Here is a 14,739-nt window from a genome sequence, read left to right as displayed (position 1 = left end):
GCTGTATGTTCCTTTATGGGATCTGAGCCCCAATAAAAAGATAGACCGTGCTAGTTGTGATCTGATGTTTGGGGGGGCACGCTTGAGGCTGAAGGGCCATGCAAAGCTATTGCTAGCATACATGTCAGTACCCATCTCTTAAAAATGTGTTCCCTTTTAGAACGTAAGAACTGTGACCCCCCACTTTTAAACCCCATTGAAGTTCAAGGCAGGCTGCCATACAGCTACCGAACGCGCCTCCAAAAATTGTAAAAGTGGTCTTATATTTCCATAAGCCTTTAAATGCTGCTCTAATTAAGGTTTCATAGTCTTTATGCCAAAAGTATGTTGTTTATACGATATGGCAGCTTTCTTCATCAAAAATGACTTCTATCTTTCTAATTTTTTCATTTTCGGAAGATTTTTTCTTGCTTTGCCTGGCCTACATTTCCTGCACTGCTTTGCACCCATAAAACAGAAAGTAGCATAAGAGGTGGGCAGGAAGTGGAACGCTCATCACAGCGCAAGAGGTGCCAAAAAAACAAACACATTTGCTCGTCATTGGAAACCAGAATAAAATAACCTGCAGTTAGAATTGCTCTGAGAACTGCACATCTCCCCCCCTCTGATGCCTTTTCCATTTTTAAAAGTCAAAGACAGTGTAGAAAATGGAGAACAACCTTTTTAAGAATAAATAGATTGAAAGTTAAACATTTGATTGATAATTAATACGTCGAGCAGAAGTTATGCAATTAATAGTAGGAAACAAAACATCTATTTTGTGAAGTGTAGTTCTCTCAGGAATGTGATCACCTTTTCTGCGGTAGATATGGTGGACCTTGTTCGTAAGGCGGCTTGTTAGAGGTGGATGGCCTCTCTGTCAATTGATCTTTAGCATTCTAGAATCCACTGAAAAAAAATTGAAAGAATAGAGAATTATTTTTTGTTCTGCAATTAAGTAAAATGATTTTCTGTGTACACTGGGCCTGGGCGTGAAATTTGCTCTGCTCACGGAGTTTGCTGGGTTTTGGTTAAAAGATTGTCCCAATTCATTTTCAAATGACTCTTCATTACTGAACTTGGTTTACAGAATTTTGTGTCATTTTGATCGTTACATTTTATTTTTATTTGCAACTACATTGGTTTGGAATGTTTTCCCGGTTTATTTCTTAACTGCAATGTTTTACTGTTGATGTTCCACATACCATTTTTCTTTGAGGAAAGCCCTGCTACTTCTGCCAATCTTCTCTTGGCTAAATTTGGTTGTCTTCACATGAAGTTATTTACTTGGTAGGAGGTAAATTGTTCAGACTTTTGGGGAACTCAGCTACATACCACAAACAATCTGTGATCTCTCTGTCCCATTGTCTAATAAAGAGATTTCCTATAATTTGTATGAGATCAGTGAGACAATCCCGTGATATCATGTGATGTCATAATTGTGACATAAAGACAGGGAGGTTGTTGATGCCTTTTGGTGGAAATGGGATTCTGTTCTGCCCTGGATGGGATATGAATGAGATCTTTTTGGTATGAATGGGATGGTTAAGGGGGGCTGTCAGGCGCCGCTAGACTAATCAACAGACACCCAGTGTGATCTCCACCTCAAAATGGTCACTATCAATTTTCTTTGAGAATATTTGTGTAATCTGCCGATAAGGGTCGGGTGATGTGTAGGACTTTTTGGAAATCCTTTGCAATTCTTTGCTGTTGACTTTTTGGTTTGGTCATTCCAACACGGATTAAGGATTTCACGGATAATTTGATGGAAGAAATTAATTGAACTCTACTTTTTTTAAAAACCACCATTCTGAGAGTGTATTGCTGCTCGGTTTTGGATTTCATTGTCTGACCATTGGGTTGAAACGCTCCTGCCTTATGCAGAAAGTGGATGGATCTGCAGCCTTTAGTGGCTGTTGTGGCCGCTGTCTTTATTTTCATATCTGAGCTCCGCGCCCCTTTCAGTGGCTTTCCCAATATTATTGCACCCCTCATAAAAGCATGGGTTATCTGCTCATGGAGTACATAGACAGACAAGCATACATAAAAGGGTAGTCGCCGAGAGATAGGAAGTAGGGGGCTGGCGATAGAGATTGCATGGATTGATGAAACAATGGGAAGAACTAGAGAGGGATTGAAATGGATCCACTGAGGGAGACAGAAGGGACTCGTATCCACTTCTATATGGACTAGAGTTAGCATTGCAATGTGAGCCTGTTAATAAGACCCTGGGGTAGCTCAGCGAGTGCATTGCCAGTCCTGCTGTGCGGTGGTGCTGGAGCAGCGAGTCCGCCGCGCAGCACATCAGAGGCTGCTGTAAGGACTGGCAGGAACCCATAGCCTGACCTATAGTGCCGGGGAGGGCCGCGCAGCTCTCCCCAACATTTTTCAGAACTGTAATTACTGTGTGAACAGCTCAGACTCGGACGTCAGGGACTCATCCGCCAGCCATGCTTCCCATGGTGCTAATTGTGATGTTTACATTCTGCAAGGTGCTGGCTCTAGTTCTTAGTCTTTTCTGGCAAGCGTCGCTAAGTGCAGCTATTTTTGGTCAATGCAGAGAGCATCACAATTAGCTGAACAACCGTGAGTGCGCAAAGCGAACTTACAGCTAAAAGGGTCAGTCCATTTGCATTTATTTATTTATTGAGAGTTTAATAAAGCGCGTTCATTACCCGGGGATACCAGAGCACTGTACAGAATAAACTCTACAACAGGTTGCAGGAAGAATGGTTTGAGGTTATATACAAGTAGAGAGAATGCATACATGGGTCATTATATGCAGGAGAGAGAAAGGGAGAAAAGCAGTTCATCTCCCTGGTGGGATTCAATGGACAACCTTCAGTACATAATGACAGGTCAGTTCATGAGATATCTATCAAGCAGAAGGCATTCAACACGCTCCTTAAGAGATGGCAGGGAGAGGTTTATTTGAATCTCCGGAGGTAGTGAGGTTCAAGTCCTTGGAGCATTTCCAGTGAAGGAGCCTGAGTGGAATCTCTCTTTCTTCAATCTACGCAGCTCAAGAAGTAGGGTGTCTGAGCTTCGCAGGGAGCGACTGCCTCCGGAATCGGTGAGTTTGCGGGAGCGGAATTTAGGGGGGTCCCAAGATGAAGGTTTTTGAGAGCAATGCAAGCCACTTGGAAAATACAGGGGGCTTTAATCAGGAGCCGCTTGAGAGTGATCAGTAAGACAGAAATGTGATCAAAGTTTCTGGCTCCCAAGACTGGCCTGGCAACTGCTCTGAGCGTGGCCTTCAAAGGTGCAAGGTGAGACTTTGTCTTGCCCGCTAGAATTGCCCTACCATAGTCTAGCCTAGAGATTGTAAGCGACTGCACGACATATTGGAAGCAACGTAGCCGGATGAAAGGTTTGACCTTCTTCAGAAGTATATGTTTGTAAAAGGCACTTTTAGCCATGGAGTTGATATGAGTAACCATTTTTAGATTTTTGTCCAGAGGTATTTCAAGGTATTTGGTGTAGTCAATGATTTTGGAAATGCAAAAAGTGTATCTACGCAGCCGAGCCAGTCTTCGATCTGGGGGGCATTGTGCTGGAGGGAAAGGAGGGGGGCATCCATTTTCAGGGTCTAGCTTTACGTGCTTGACCAGAGTTTTATTTAAGTTAAAAAATATCATCCAGAGATGAGATTATTAGGTGAAGCTGCGTGTCATCCATGAACAGATGATATGCAATATCGTCTTGTTGTAGGATTCATGTAAGGGGCTCCATATGGAGGTTGAACATTTAAACATTCAAGCACTGGGCAGGTTCCAGCAGTAATCACCACAGAAACTTTCCTCTAAAGTTTTTTTTTTTTTACAGAGTTTTATATAGCACAAACTTGACCCGAATGGAGTATCAGAGCGCTTTACATAGCACCAGTTGTATTACATGAGGACACATTCATTTTTGTCAGGCACGGGGAGATTAAGTGATTTGCCCAGAATCACAGGATGTTCAGCGTCATTGCCGAGACTCGAACTCAGTTCCCCAGATTCGAGGTCGACCTCCCTAGCCGTTAGGCCAACTCCTCTCCCCAAAGATACAGGCCAAGCTGCATTTTCAACGATTCAAAAATAATGAAGGGAAGAAGGCCACAATAAAGAATAATGAACTGAAATGAACTCTAGAAAATGCAGTTAAAATGTTTTCAATTTGCCCAATTTTCTGATTTCAAATTAATTGATGGATTGTGTACATAAAGTCTCTCCTGGCAGAAATGACGGCAAAGTCACATCTAGGGCCTGGCAATTATGTCCGACTGGCGGGGGCGCTGGCAGGAATGCTGCTGCGCTTTTGTTACAAGGGCCCAAATTTATAGCACTGCTGCAAATCGGCCCCAGTAACAAAAACTGCCCCCACTGGTCCAAAACCGCCCCCCACCCTTTCAGCCCACTGAGGAAACGCCCGCTGCCCGATCTCACAGTACTAATATAGTACATAAATCCAGGTCTTGTGTTCAAGTAGGCAAAACAAGCGTAGGGGAAACACTCGTCACAGGCTACATTTGGCTGAGTGTTTGTTATTTATTTTTTGCTTAGTACATTGTAAGAGAATATCTCTTATTTTTTTGTTTGGGTGTAATGTTCTGTTGTTTTATGCGGCTTCTTCAAGCTTTTGTCCCAGAACTCTTGGGTCTCATACACCTCATAAAAACAACTCGGGCACTCCTTGACAAAGGTCATATGGGTGGATGCAAGTTCCACCCACTTAACGAAACCTCAGCCAAGTCAACCACACACAACACAGCCCAGGGTTAAAAGGGTTAGGTGAAGGAGAACATTGCATGAACACTATCTGATGGAGTACCTCTTAAGAGATCCTTCAAAACTGACTAAGGCAGATCTCATTCACATGGTGTGGGTGTAGGTTCCAAGATTCATACTTTCTCACCTCCCCCAAACCACGTGTGCCACACTCACTCAAGACCTCTGCTCAGAAAACCCACAAACGACACACAAGTTTGTACTTCCAAATCTCTCAACAGTGCCAATCAACCAAAGAACTGGTGAGAGCTGCAGTATAAGACTATAGATTATTAACATGCAAATACCATTAACTTACCCTGTAGTCAACATGGAGCGATTTAGTGTTTTTCAAGTTTTTATCTCATTTCATTATATTTTGTGATAGTTCTGCTGCATTGTTCTTAAGACCCATCAACTGTACTGCACACAGGCTAGCTTGAGTCCAATGGCAAAGTGAGCAAGGGACCCACGTCTGGGCAAACCCTGCTAACTTGGGGAATATACAATAAGGTAAAGGACTGAGTGCTGATAACCTACCAACTTAGGGTCCTGTGCTCACTGCAGCACTGGAGTCAAGCTAGCTGTAGCGGCCTGTGGAGGGAGTTCCGAGGGGCAGGGTGGGGGGTAGTAAACTCCGGCCGACCGGAGTAATGTAAAGAAATAAATAAATAAAACGAATTTCCTTGCGTGCACTGAAACGCCAAATGTGTTTCAGCGCGCACAATGGAATTCGTTTTATTTATTTATTTCTTTACATTACTCCTGTCGGCCGTGAGCCGGAGTTTACAATCCCCACCCTAACCCTCCCCCGCCCCGCCTCACCGCCCCGTGGAACTCCCTCCATGGGCTGCTACTGCAAGCTAGCCTGGCTGATGAGGGGTGATGCCCCGAAACCGGTCCCAGGATGCTTGTTTATGTTCCAGGGAGGATTTGGTTTGGCAGTTCAGGCTGGGCTGTTCCCATGAGGAACAGGGTCAAGACTGATTTGCATATGGCTGGGTCCAAACTGGGGTGGCGTGGTGAGCAAAAGTAGAATGGATTAAACCCAGATGTTTGTGACTGGGGTGAATGTGTGCATTGTTCAGTGTTCTGTCTATCATTTGTTCCTAATGCATGCGCTGCAGACAGCAAAGCTCGGAAAGAGAGAGAGATGCAATCACAGCTCACTGAGTGTGGGTGAGCTATAATAAATTAAAGACTGAAAATGGTAAAAGTTTGTCAAACGTGGCACTGTCCCTCCAGTCTAGGGAGTAGCTCCCAATTTTATTTATTTAGTATACTCAAATTGTGCGTTGGCATCTGTGATTAATAAGAGTAATTACATTTAACGAGGAACCAATCAATGAGCATGGCAGCCCAATGACAAGAACTATAACCATGGAAGGAGATAAAATACTGATTAACAGCAAGTCAATGGAGGATCCAAAACAGTGATGGGAGACAGATAAAAAGTAAAGGGAGCCAGTCTGTAAAGTAATAACATAATGGAAGAGTTTTCGAGAGGCAGGATGGGGATTAGTTTGGTGTGCGAAGGAAGGTAGGAAATCCGTCTGTCATTTCTGCTCCTGAGTGGGAATTCATACCATCCTTTCAGCTCTGAATGGACAGATAGAAGGGTGTACGGATCTTACTCGAAAAAGGGTCATACTAGATGAGTTTTTGGATGTTTACTGAATGTAAGCAAGGTAGATTGGGTTCCTATGTTTGTAAGCAGTGAGTTGGAGGCAGATGTTGCCGCTCCAGAGGTGGATCTACTGCAGGGCTTCATTTATTAAATAATGTAGTGCCTGGGCCCTCTTCAGGAGGACATTGCAGCCTGCACCACCCATTGTCCCTTCTATCGCTATCAATAACAGCACCAAACCAGCTCCTAACCATCGGACTCCTACAAGTGTGACAAGTCAGACTATTTCAGGCCCCCAAAGCTATAAGATTTGCATGGGCAGCAATTATTAATCATTTTTCACGTAAATTGAATTAGTAAACAACTACTGTTATGCCCACTCTAAATCAGACAAACAGCCCATCACGTGGCAGACTGTCATAAGTACTGGTGCTGCCAATTAAGTGCTGGTGCTGAGCACCGGAAACCACCGGCTCAAATTAAGGACTGATCTACTGTGGGAAAGCGAGATCTTGAGTTTCGCAACATCACTTCTGAGGTTATTTTGAATTTGAAGATTTCTTTGACTCCCCAAGAAGTCAATAATGCAGCAGGGGCAAGGACACTGGGGCCACTGGGGTATAAGAGAGTTAAGGCAGAGGTCAGGGAGGGGTATCTTCCTTGCTTTCATTAGGGCTCATGGCAATGTTGCCAAGCGACTGCCTCCAACTTGAGGACCATACTAATAGTAAGGTGGGTTGAAGCCTGCTAGCAGTGTAGGGTCTTCATGCCCAGAATACGCATTAACTGGTTATGTTAGCTCAGCCTTACCTAGCAAATTAGCTGAAAGGATCTGTGGGAGATTTCCAGGTCAAAGCTTTGAGTCTTGGAGGGGCTGACACCCTCACGGGTTGATAACATAAAAGCACTATACGTATAAAGGTGCTCACCAAAAATAACACTTGTTGGTTGTGCACTAGCGGATGCTCTGTGCTGTATGATTAGTTTTGTTTTCTTCAAATTCTATCAGTGGTGCTGGAACATATTTCCGAGCGGGAGTGCTGCCATCCATGTGGCGTCACTGAATTTGTAGGACCTGTTAAAATCCAAGCATCACACTAAAGACAAGTGCAACAAATGAGCCCCGCCCATTCAGCAGCAAGGTGGTGAGGGGGTGATCGTAGCTGCTGGTGCATTTTGGATCCCAATGTCGCAAATATATTACTAAAGCATGGCGTGTTGCAGTTATTTAAAGACAGCACATTTTCTATTGAAATGACCACTAAATTTGCGCAAACATACAATTTTACTAATAAAAGTATACTATATAACACATAAATGATAATGTGTGGAAATCAAATCGATGGAGGACCGATGTGAGGACTATTAGTGCCGTGTGTCTTTGAAGTAAGTGTGACTATAGGACCACGGTCCCTCAACGGTCCCGGGTTTGGAGAATTTCCAATAAACCCTTAAATTTGTTCGCTCTCGAAAAATTATCCAGAGTACAGGACGAAAACAGTAGCGGCTGTTTGTTGATAGAAGGTAAAGAATCCCCAAATAGGGGGTAGACCAGAAAATAAAGGGACCAACACCCTGATGAATGCCAGTACGACTCATATGAGCGTTTGATGGTGGCAGAAACATGTTGGTCAAAGCAGTAGGGATTTAGGGGTCTTTACCTCCCCTAATTATCCCGATAGATTACTTTTAATCCTGCCAGGGGGTGACAGGAATAAAATTGAAGACAGTCCCCTCTTAGGCAGTTTTAGTGTATATGTCTGCACTTTTGTGGTCCCTTCTTTAGGGAATATTTTACTTGTTTTGTTTTTGTTGTCACTATTCGTGTTCTTTGTTGACACTTTCCGTTTTTCTGTAACCTCACCACTACATACTTCATTCTTTAAAATATTGCGCTCCGCCCTCTGTGTTGGTCTGCACGGGGGTGTTCGACGCGGCCCTATGATGAAGCATGACACTGCAAAGTGTGTGAGGGCAGTATTAAAAGAATAATGTTTTTTTCCTTCTGAGAAATACCCTTGGGTTTTAGATAGTGAGGGATATAACTGTTTCTTTGTCACTACTCTATTACCTTGCAACTAATAATTTTGTGTAGTTCTTCTCTGTGTAGTGAGTTGTAACGTATGTTAGGGGAGTCAGAGAAGGCTCTTGTTCTCCCTAGTCTCTCTTCTTTGTGATATTGGAAATCAAATTTCACAGATAAATATCTCTTGCAGATTTCCAAATGAACTGCCTTCATTTGTTTTGATCGTAAGGGGTTTAAAAGTGCTAATATATTTGAACCATTTGTACAGTTCATTTACAGGTATTTATATTTAAATGTGTTCAACCGACATCCTACAGCCTTTCCGTTCACACTCCCTGTACCTTTGCAGATTGTCACATAGTTAACTTCTTCAAATGCTGTCACTTTGTACCAATCTCATGTTAGAAAACATAAGCAGTAATTTGGCGGAAGACGCAGTCTGACATTCGACCTGTCTTTGAACATGCAGCAGATTGGACAAGATAAAAACAAAATGTAAAGAGATCTTTATTGCTCATTCACCTTCTGGACTGTAGCATGGTTATTTTGGAGGTGCTCCAGCACTCGCACCGTCTCCCCCATCTCCCCCGCTCCTACTTCCAGCGCCTATGAATTCTGTATTTCTGCGTTTGATAGTTGAACGGAGGAACAAAGAAATGTGGCAGATACGTTTTACCGCAGTGCCCTCTGCTGGCCATACGTATATTCTTTTTAATTTATATTGGAAACTTCATCCAACACTCATGAAAACACTGAAATTCTCCAAAGAGAAGAAATCAAAAAAGAAAAGTGCCACCCAATAATCTATATTTTGGTATCCACGGAAACTGCTCACAAGTGTGTAAATAGTACCTTAATGTTTCACTACTAGACCGGGTGAAAGTAAAGAGGGGCCCATGTATTGAGAAGCTGGGAAGTGTTCTCATAGTCCGGTGCCGTTGAAGGGTGGGCAGCGGCTCGCCTGTGTATGAATGCCCCGCGGGCAGGCGGGTGGCAGCCATACTCATGTTAGTTGAGGCTTCCAGCTTCCCCCGGTAAGTTCTCACACGTGACTCGCCGTTATGCAGGTTAAGGACACCTGACCACAGCGTGTGGCACAGCAAGGATACGCGAGTCCAGTGCTTTAAATGGGCCGGTACTCTCAGGTACTGAGTACCGGCACTTCTTGATTTTTAACCAGCTGAGTACCGGCACTTTTCCAGTGCCAAGGAGAGTACCGGTACTCTGATTCATAAGGTGGGCACAGGGCCGGTGCCGGAGGGCCAGTGTGGGCCCATTTATTTGGCAGCATGCTGGCTGTTTTGGCGTCTGTCTGTATCATTCAGCTGAACGGCCTGCTGGAGGCCTGCCGCAGGGGTAAGTGGGCCTCTGCTCCCGAAGCACTCATTGTCCTCAACTGCCCCCCTGCCGGGCCTCTATGCTGGGTCGTCTTGTTAGTGTATTGGACATCGGCTGCCAGGGGCACAGTGATGTGTGCAGCCTGAATGGGTGGGAGGGAACCGAGCCTGCATAAGTGACAGTGCCATTTAACCGCTTGGCCTCCCACTGAGGGCTGACTCACTTGCTTCTGCAAATCCACCCCCACCTGCTGGGACATTGGCAGGGATGAGGTGGTGAATATGGCCTACACGGCCTGCCTGGAGCCCAGGTGAGGTGGGAGAGGCAGTATTGTTCTTCCCCTGACCTCTACCATGCTGGACTCTTTGCATGCTCACGACCCTGCAGTGCTCACGACCCTGTAGTGCTCGCTGCCTGCCACTGCACGCTCTCCGGCCGTGTGGCCTTCTGCGGAGGGAAGAGGAAAGAGAATGGGGTGAAAGAAGTTGAAGAGTGAGGGGGCAGAAACAGAATGAGCAGAGGAGAGTTTAAATGGGGGAAAATATAGACAGAAGAGGTAAGTGCAGCAGACACAGATGGGGAAGACCTCGAGGCAGCTATGGACAGAGTAACAGAGGCACGGAGATGGCAAATTAGAAATAGAGAAATAGAAAGAGTGATAGAGGATTATAGGATATCTTTGGGGTAAATAGTGTGGCTGCGAGAGAAATGGATACAAATGGGAGAGAAGTGAGTGGGGAGGGATCGAGAGATTAGAGATGTGAAGATTGACAGAGTATTTGTCTGCTTGTTTGTGTGCGTTTGCCTGGTTGTGTGTATGCTTGTGTGTGAGACACAAACTAAATCAGAGAGGAAGAAAATCAGGACACCCAGGAGGTATTTGAAAAGAAATGCGTCTAATGCTTGTTATTAATGATGCTTTGTCAGTCTCTCTCGTCCTGGGGCACATTGATTCTTAGCCTGAAAGTGCCGATAGCACTGTTGATGGCTCGGCTGCATACAGGGTTTAGAGGCTCCTTGCATTGTCCCCAGAAGTACTTCACACCAGCCTTAGCATATGTACCATTTAATCTGCACATATGGAAAGTTTCAGACCGCTGTCCTGGGCAATGCAGGGGCAAAATTAATACTCCATAGAAGTGTTTTCTATCATGTCTCACCCCGCCCACTAGCCACGCCCCTAACTTAATCTAATGAGTGCCTGCACTCTTTTTTTCCATTTAAAGCACTGCGCGAGTCCGACTGCAGTACACGCGCTCTGAATGCCAGGCCTGTCCTGACCAATCAGTAGTGGTCAGCGCCACCCCCAGTGTAGGCTTCACGGTTAGTGTGGAGTGACGTGAGGGAGGGAGAGCTGGATCCGATGAGGAACCTCGCTAGGTGCTGGCATAGGACAGAGGAAGATGCTTTCAGTTTAGCAATTGCATCACAGGGTAACACGGTAATTTGCCCACACTCACACGTTTGGCTAAGTGGTGCAGCCAGGATTTGAAATCACAGCTTCATTCTTCTCAAGTTAACCGCATAACACAAATTCCATGTTGAACCTGGGTACACAGAAATGTATTACACATAGAAACACTGCACAATGCTGAAAAGAATAAAAAAAGATTATTTGATGGTGCAACTAAAGTCTAATTAAACTAACTCATCTGCTTCTCTGTCTTGCAGAAAAAAACAATCGACTTTTACAGACGAGAAGTAAGTACCGAAGAATGGTGATAAATGTGTGCCAGTTTATGTGACATGACGTGCAACATGCATCACACAGATTACATCTGCAACATGGGAAAAACACGTTTGCTCTTGTAAGGGTCCAAGAATAGTCGCCTAAAAAACAGTTTTGTAACAAGCAAGGCTCCCATTTTAATTCCTATTCAACCATTTTGTTCTGTCAAAACTGAACTGCAAAAACCTTGTCAGACTTGGGTACAATAAACCACCTCTACTGTCCTCGCAGGTATTGAAGGTATTCCTTCCCTTGCCCTTCGTCTGTACCACCCTAGTAATTCGGGGCACTCTCTTTTCAAGTTTTTGTCCATGGGAACATCAAGCAAGTACATGCGGCCGGTGCTTTTGTTGCCACACCTCTTGCCCATATTTGCACGAAATCCCATTTTAGTTGAGAAAGAGGCTCTTGGAGAGGTAAATCTTAACTTATAATATTGGGTACACGCGCGGGGAGAAAGGAACTCTATATGCGAAGAAGGCCTTCTCACTTATCCATCTAAATTAATATAACACCTATCATGTTTTTGAGAAATATATTACAAGTTGTAAATGATTTTATGTTAAACTCCAAATTGCTTCCAACCACAAAAAAAGCATATTAAGCAATTATTTTAAATCATGCATTTTGCTCAGTTATTATTTATCTTAAACAAGATTTGTTTTCGGTAACTTATGTCAGATTTTTTCCATCTAGTTTACTTGCAGCCAAACTAGGCTACTTTGGTGTGGAGTTCACGCTGTCTCCTCTAGTCCTTTTTAGGTCTTGACTATACAGAGCAGCTGTCTACACCGACCTTTTGTTTCCAAAATACTTACAGGGGTCTTTAGCGTCACCTATTCAATCACTGTGTTTTTTTAACCAGTTCCTGTCTGCCATTGGCTTGAGACTTTGTCAATCACAACTTGGCTCAGCCCAGAGCAGCATACCTCTCCCGCGTAACAGGCTTGACTGTTTCGGTGTCTCCTTCTGCCTCCATTGCAATGCATGAAAGGCTGCTTTACATCTTCTCCGCTCTGGCGACTCCTCATTATTAAGGCATGCATGAATGCACACGCCTGCATATCTGACTTTTCATGCATTGGCACTTTAGCCCTTGAATTATTGACTTTGCCCGTGCTGGCTAGCTATTATGCAGTGGCGTAACGATAATTGAGGGGGCCCCCTGCAAGGTACGTGGAAGGGTCCCCTCCAGACTCTATCAGGAGCTCCCCGGCCGAAGTGCAGTGTTGAGGGGCCCCCCTGGAGCTTGGGGGCCCCCCACACTGCGGGGGATGAGGGGGCCTGTGTTACGCCCCTGCTATTATGGTGAGGTGTGGGGTGGGCACCACTAGCATCTGGAATCTGCCCGATCCTTTTGGGGAGCGGTATGCTGTTGCGGCAGGGTGTCCTGTGTGATACCGACCATTACGTTAACTACTGGGGGCATCGCTGACCCTCTGCCCCCATGGCTCTGTTGGGCAGCATAGGAGGTCCACCCTCACACACTCCAGACAGCTTTGAGGGGCAGACTGTCCAGCGTGCCACTAGGGGCGTCACGCCTTGAAAATCAGAACCAGTGTGAGATTGAAGGACTCATTGTGCGTCTCTTTCTTTCCTAGATCATGTTCTGCCAGCACTCCCTCATGCGCTCCACCGTGAAGTCCTCCGTCTCGCTTGGAGGGTATTTATTTATTTAACTACTTATTTATCATTTATGATTTCATTTACAGAGTTTGCCTATCAAGTATGCATGCACTATGCAGTTCTTGAGGAAGTAGTTACACATGATTAAAGAGACATGATTTAGTAGATATGACACAGTCATACATCGAGTTTAGGCGATAAAGTGTTTACTGAGTACCTTTTTAGTATGGAAGTACTACATGTCACACTGGGATGAAGGTTTGTATTCATTTATTTATATGCTATGCGAAGTCTTTGGTATACCAAAGAGGGGTTACAAAATACAAATATATAGGTTCACTTAGAGCACTGGCCACTGTTTCAACTCCATAAGCATTGTGAGCAACTTGAAGGCGCATGCAAAGGTGGTACTTTGCATAAGAGCACTAGACATATAGATTGAAACAAGAACTAGAAACATTACACAATATTTTAGTATACCTGATAGGCAAATATTGACTTGGTTAAAGTGCTAGATATCATTTCTACACCGGAAAGAACCAGTTATGAATTATATCTTGCACTCTTGGCATGCAAAACTTGCATTGAAACCAGTTCTTAAATGCATATAATGAGATCGTAGTGCATAAGGGCACATAGCGTATATATGCTGTCGAAAGCTGGGGCGTGTGGATGGAACGTGATTTGTATCCGATAACATAAGCACCGATGTGCTTGCAAGGTCTATAAATCACATATAAGCACACAAGCATCGTAACACCTATATGAGACTTCGACCTCCTGGCTATGTTAGCCAGTGGCTTGGTTGTTTGGGTGAAGGCATAGACCCATACTGCTATGTTAGCCAGTGGCTTGGTTGTTTGGGTGAAGGCATAGACCTATACTGCTATGTTAGCCAGTGGCTCGGTTGTTTGGGTGAAGGCATAGACCTATACTGCTATGTTAGCCAGTGGTTTGGTTGTTTGGGTGAAGACATAGCCCCATACTGCTATGTTAGTCAGTGGCTCGGTTGTGTGGGTGAAGACATAGATCCATACTGCTATGTTAGCCAGTGGCTCGGTTGTGTGGGTTAAGACATAGACCCATACTGCTATGTTAGCCAGTGGCTCGGTTGTTTGGGTGAAGGCATAGACCCATACTGCTATGTTAGCCAGTGGTTCGGTTGTTTGGGTGAAGGCATAGACCCATACTGCTATGTTAGCCAGTGGCTCAGTTGTTTGAGTGAAGGCCTAGACCCATACTGCTATGTTAGCCAGTGGCTCGGTTGTTTGAGTGAAGGCATAGACCCATACTGCTATGTTAGCCAGTGGCTCGGTTGTGTGGGTGAAGGCATAGACCCATACTGCTATGTTAGCCAGTGGCTCGGTTGTGTGGGTGAAGGCATAGACCCATACTGCTATGTTAGCCAGTGGCTCGGTTGTGTAGGTGAAGGCATAGACCCATACTGCTATGTTAGCCAGTGGCTCGGTTGTGTGGGTGAAGGCATAGACCCATACTGCTATGTTAGCCAGTGGCTCGGTTGTTTGGGTGAAGGCATAGACCCATACTGCTATGTTAACCAGTGGCTCGGTTGTTTGGGTGAAGACATAGACCCATACTGCTATGTTAGCCAGTGGCTCGGTTGTGTGGGTGAAGGCATAGACCCATACTGCTATGTTAGCCAGTG

General features: G+C 44.8%; 1 protein-coding gene across 1 annotated transcript in view; it reads left to right on the top strand.

Annotated features, from left to right (window-relative positions):
- Positions 1-14,739, top strand: part of RGS9 (regulator of G protein signaling 9) — a 714,724-nt gene that overhangs the window by 484,131 nt on the left and 215,854 nt on the right. Inside the window, exons 10-11 of the mRNA XM_085617281.1 lie at positions 11,390-11,419; positions 13,049-13,110. Coding sequence (XP_085473407.1) covers positions 11,390-11,419; positions 13,049-13,110 — 92 coding nt within the window. The remainder of the gene's footprint in view (positions 1-11,389; positions 11,420-13,048; positions 13,111-14,739) is intronic.

Source organism: Triturus cristatus, chromosome 7, assembly GCF_964204655.1.
Source record: "Triturus cristatus chromosome 7, aTriCri1.1, whole genome shotgun sequence".
NCBI lineage: Eukaryota > Metazoa > Chordata > Amphibia > Caudata > Salamandridae > Triturus > Triturus cristatus.
The sequence above is the reverse complement of the archived record's forward strand: the minus strand, read 5'-3'. Positions and strand labels throughout refer to the sequence as shown.